This window comes from Leptopilina boulardi, unplaced genomic scaffold, assembly GCF_019393585.1.
Source record: "Leptopilina boulardi isolate dan_hultmark-lab unplaced genomic scaffold, ZJU_Lbou_2.1 LbouV2_333, whole genome shotgun sequence".
In the NCBI taxonomy this organism is placed as follows: Eukaryota; Metazoa; Arthropoda; class Insecta; order Hymenoptera; family Figitidae; genus Leptopilina; species Leptopilina boulardi.
Genome location: NW_026137900.1, coordinates 149,747 through 154,673, shown reverse-complemented (window position 1 = coordinate 154,673; position 4,927 = coordinate 149,747). Strand labels below are relative to the sequence as shown.

Here is a 4,927-nt window from a genome sequence, read left to right as displayed (position 1 = left end):
TTTAATTGGAATGATGATAGTAATATTTTTAATTTTTATGCACTCGCTCTCAATTGTCTTGCAACTTTTCGAATTATCCGCTGACGGAGAATATTTTCCCTCCAAAATACACTGAGACTGGATATAATTGCAAAAGCTAACATTAAAATTTCAAATTTCCAAAATGCTCTTTCTTCCAACCATGCTACTTTGTCGCAACTAGAATTAATTACAATTAGCTTTAAAAAAATATTCTACAATTAATAAATTACAATAATATACAAAAAAAAAGCTTTAAAATAATAGTTTTCTAATTAAATTTTCCATAATTTTACCTTCTTGTCACAGTTTCACCACTTTTGCATCGTATAATTTCTTTGTATCGCATATGAATACAAATTCCTATACTTTTACTAGCAATCTCGAGAGAAGTACAAGGTTGACATTCATCAATAATTTCATAAGTTTCTCCATTTAAACAAGATGAATTATTTTCGAAAACTTCAACAAATGGTTTACTTGTTGATGAATCTGTCCAATGACTCTCGACAATAAGGACCAAAATTGTTAACCTAAAAATAGAAAAAAAATTTTTATTATATTAAAAGAAAAGTAAATAAAATTAGATAAAATAAAAAATAAAGTCGATAAAACTATAAATTCAATTAATTAGAGAATTTAATAAATATAAAACATTTTGCTACAAAATACCTACCCTCCTAATAATGTAATGACAAATAACATACGTTTTTTCGTACAAAATTCAATCATTTCCGGTTATCACTTTCGTGATTTATATTTATTAGTCATAAATTTTGATTTTTATTAACTTACGTATTTTATACCAGAAAAAAATAATATATATATTTTTCCAAAAATAAAAACACAAACGTAACAATTTTTTTAGGTTATGTACATACTGCATGCAAGAAGCAAGAATTTCCAAAGTCATACAATACTGCGCATGTGTCAATATAATTGAAGGCTCTCATATTTATTAAAAAATTATCTTCTTTTTGAAAAAAAATATAAATAAAATTTAATTTACTTAATAAAAATATAATTGTTTGCATAATATGTAAATTAAATTATTTATATTGCAATAAATAAAATATATATATGAATTTTAAATTCACGCGCGGATAAGAAACCAATGAACGTCATTCCTGTGACGCATGTGCTATTTAAAGATAATATTTTGGAAGCGCGCATGTTATAAATAAAATCTTAGAATAAATGGTGCACATGGATAATTAAACTTTAAACTCTTTTTATAATTATTTTTTATTACTATACACATTTTTATAATTATATTTCTTGAAAAGTTTATTTATATTTTAATTTTGGAGATTATTAAAATAATAACAGGAACCATTTTTAAGTGTAACAATGGCTCAATTTGGAAACGTTGTAAGTATGATTTATAAATAAAGTATTAATTTATCATTAAATATATAATTAAAAGTGTAAAAAATGTTTTAATATATACTAATTTATTAATTCTTTAATTACTATTTTTTTATTTTTAACTAACTTTCTATTTTTACCAATTTTAATATTTGAGGTTATAAAAGAAACGTTAATGAACTTTCAGAAAATTTAAGTATTAATGATAATTGAATTAAATTTCTAATTTAGAAATGGAAATATTTTTGAAAATAATTTAATTTATAGTCAGCTGATCAATTAATGGCCGGTACCAGTGTTTTGTCTCGACCTGCTGATGAATTCGACAACGATGTAAGTAAAAATAATAATTAAATTATATATTTATTATTATATGAGAAATATTAACTTTTCTTAATTAATTTTTCAGCCTTCTGTTGAAGCAATGTGGGCTATAAAAGCTTTCGAGCATGCTGAAATTTATTTTAATGTAAGATTAATATAATTATTTAAATAGATTAATTAAAAATTACCTATATAAAAAAGGAAACACAAAACTAAATTATATATTTTTGTATTGCAGATCTTGTGCTCGGTGGATCCAAAATTATTGAGATTAACACCACACGATGATCAAATTTATAAAACATTTCGCGAAACATTTCCGAATCTCAAAGTGGACGTAATTAATGAAGAAGAGTTGAAATCCGAAGATGGGAAAATAATGTGGAGACCATTTTGTGATAATTTTAAAAATGTTGTTGAAGACTATAGTTTTGGCACTCTTTTACGTTTAAATTGCAAGGAAGACTACACGGAAAGTAATAGTATTTTAACAACAAGAATTCAATTTTACGCTATTGAATTGGCAAGAAATCGTGAGGGTGACAACGATGGAATCAGAGAGAAATTCAAACCTAAAAAGATAAGCAATAACGAAAATAAATCGTAAAAATAAATTTTATATATTTAATTTTAGTTATTCTATTTTTTATTAAAATGAAAAACATTTTTCTTTTTTGTACACAATTTGTATAATATAAGACTAGTATATATTTTTTTACAATTATTATCTAATTAAAAGTTACAAATAACATTAAAAACAAAAAAATTAATGTTTTAAGATTTCTTCTTTTTATTATTAGTTAATTTGAAACTAAGCAGTGGATTTGCTGATCTTGCTGCATATTTTGATTTTGCTGCAGTCGCTCCAGTCGCTGCGAGATTTCTATCGAATTTCCTTTTTCTTCGTCCTAAACCCACGAGTTTTTTCAATGAATTCGGCACTAAATATTCGGGAACATCTTTTAAATGTGGTTGCAATTTAACTGTATGCAATGCTTTATCCTGTCGTAAACATTGTAAATCACGTGGATTTTCTTCAAAGTGACTTTTCAATTTTTCACAGCTTAAAACTTCTTGTTTGATTTCCTTAAGTCTAGCCTCGCGAACTGCTATTCTGGTAACGGCCTTCCATGCATCTTTCGCTCGATATCTGAAATTTATTATTATTTCGTTTGAAAATAGTTTTTTTTTTAAATTCAAATTCGAAAATAATTTTTTGTTAAAAAAAATGAACTTACCGAAAGCCTTCAACCTCGTCTAATTTAAATTGATACGTTTTGAAGAGAGTATCACGATTATATTCCTGTTTTAATTCCTTGTCAACATTATCCATTAGTTCTCGCTCACGAATTGACACCAAACTCAAAGCAGATCCTTGATTTTTACCACGAGCTGTGCGACCTGCCCGATGAATATAAGAATTCACGTCCAATGGAAAATCAAAATTTATCACATTCGAAACAAATTGAAAATCAATACCACGTGCTACTCCCGATTCTTTGTCTTTTTTGCGTTTTGTCTTTTGTTTCACCATATGAGGCTGTAAAATAAAAAAAGAAATTAATATTGTGTTTAGAGAGAATTTTTGTTTCTAAAATTAATAATTTTACTTCTTCCAAAGCTTGTTCATCGGACGCAATGATAATATCATAAGTTCCAGTATTAAATTGCATAACTGCTCGACATCTTGAACTTGCTGGCAATTCGGAATTTAAAACACATGTCGGTATTCCAAATTGTTCTAAAAACAATTTTAATTTGTAGCAGCGATCCACTGTATTTACAAATATAATACTTTTACCTCTGAAACATTTAATTTTTAATTATTTATCATTAATGATTGTTTTTTTAATATTTTAAATTGTAATTACCGAATTAAATGAAGTTTCAAAAGTGCGTATAAAATTGCAGCTTTATCATTTTCTTCAGCTGCAAGTGTATAGTGAGCGAGTTGCGATGGAGGAGCAAGAGGTGGTTCTTCCAATTTTAAAACTGCTGGATTATGCAATACCAATTTTTTCAGAGTCAAAACATCATTTGATAAAGTGGCGGAAGCCAAAACAGATTGACAAGCTTTTGGTAAATGTTTCAAAACACCTTTTACTTCTTCTTCATAGCCAAACGAAAAGACCTTTACAAATTGAACGTTATAATTTTTTTTTATAAAATAAAAACATTACTTATTAATTAGAATTTATAAAAATACAAACCAAATCGGCTTCATCGATAATTAATGTTTCGAGGCTATTTTTTAAATTTAAATTGCCAGCATTGATATGCTGTAAAGTTCGTCCTGGAGTACCGACAACAATATCGGGACATCTTATTAATAAAGGTTTTTGAACATTTAAATCTTCTTGTGGACTGATATCGACTTTTGTCACTTCACGAGAACATTTTGTCGTTAACATGTCAATTACTTGTGAAATTTGTTTGCATAATTCTTTAGAAGGCGCGAGTATGAGACCTTTTACCTCCTGATGACTCTGACTTTCCTTTCTGGTCAATATTTTTTGAATTAAAGGTATTGAAAATGCACCAGTTTTTCCCGAGCCAGTTCGTGCTCTTATCAAAACATCCTTTCCATCCAATAAAAGTGGAATTGTTTTCTCTTGAATGAGAGTTGGTTCTGCCCAACCTAATTTTGCAATTGCCTAAAAAAAAATTACAATAATTCTATACATTATTACATATAAAAATATGTTTCTTTCATTGCATTAAAAAAAAAAGATAAATTATTAAGCGAGAGAATTACATTACGTATAAATTAATAATGATATAATTATATTTATACAATATGCGAGAAGAAATTAAAAATTCAAAAACAAATCTAAACAAAAAAAAACATGACATAACCTATAAAAAATAAATTCAATTTAACTGGTTACTTACTTTTAAAATTCTATCATCTATTCCCATTTCGTGAAAATGTTGAATTTTCATTTCATCTTCCTCTGATTCTACATCCATTGTAGTATTCATTGTAAAAAAAAAAAATACTAATTAAACTAGATAATAAATTATTATTTACCACGTGTGCCAAGTAGTGCCTGTCTCTTTCTAACAGGAAACAGGAAACTTACCCTGAAGTTAGTCAATAAAGGAAAATTTCCAAAAATGACCGCCATCACGAGAATATGACAGCTTTTTCATTTTTTTAGTTTTTACAATTATTTAACAATATAATAAAAAATTGAAACAAAAAAACACATTATTT

General features: G+C 26.5%; 3 protein-coding genes across 3 annotated transcripts; 1 reads left to right on the top strand and 2 right to left on the bottom strand.

Annotated features, from left to right (window-relative positions):
• Positions 1 to 35: 35 nt before the first annotated feature.
• Positions 36 to 903, bottom strand: LOC127285494 (uncharacterized). The gene is made up of 3 exons (XM_051311541.1): positions 695 to 903; positions 315 to 551; positions 36 to 198 (listed from the first exon to the last, which is right to left on the bottom strand). Exons 1-3 carry the CDS (start codon positions 748 to 750, stop codon positions 36 to 38), a joined length of 456 nt encoding a protein of 151 aa, XP_051167498.1. The 5' UTR covers positions 751 to 903.
• A 277-nt stretch (positions 904 to 1,180) lies between these two features.
• Positions 1,181 to 2,480, top strand: LOC127285490 (protein PBDC1). Its single transcript, XM_051311537.1, has 4 exons — positions 1,181 to 1,389; positions 1,654 to 1,719; positions 1,796 to 1,855; positions 1,949 to 2,480. The coding sequence occupies exons 1-4, from the start codon at positions 1,369 to 1,371 to the stop codon at positions 2,315 to 2,317; spliced, it is 516 nt and encodes a 171-aa protein (XP_051167494.1). The 5' UTR covers positions 1,181 to 1,368; the 3' UTR covers positions 2,318 to 2,480.
• LOC127285489 (probable ATP-dependent RNA helicase DDX56) lies at positions 2,334 to 4,785 on the bottom strand. The gene is made up of 6 exons (XM_051311536.1): positions 4,603 to 4,785; positions 3,921 to 4,364; positions 3,582 to 3,841; positions 3,321 to 3,513; positions 2,949 to 3,250; positions 2,334 to 2,860 (listed from the first exon to the last, which is right to left on the bottom strand). Exons 1-6 carry the CDS (start codon positions 4,690 to 4,692, stop codon positions 2,485 to 2,487), a joined length of 1,665 nt encoding a protein of 554 aa, XP_051167493.1. The 5' UTR covers positions 4,693 to 4,785; the 3' UTR covers positions 2,334 to 2,484.
• Between the last annotated feature and the right edge of the window lie 142 nt (positions 4,786 to 4,927).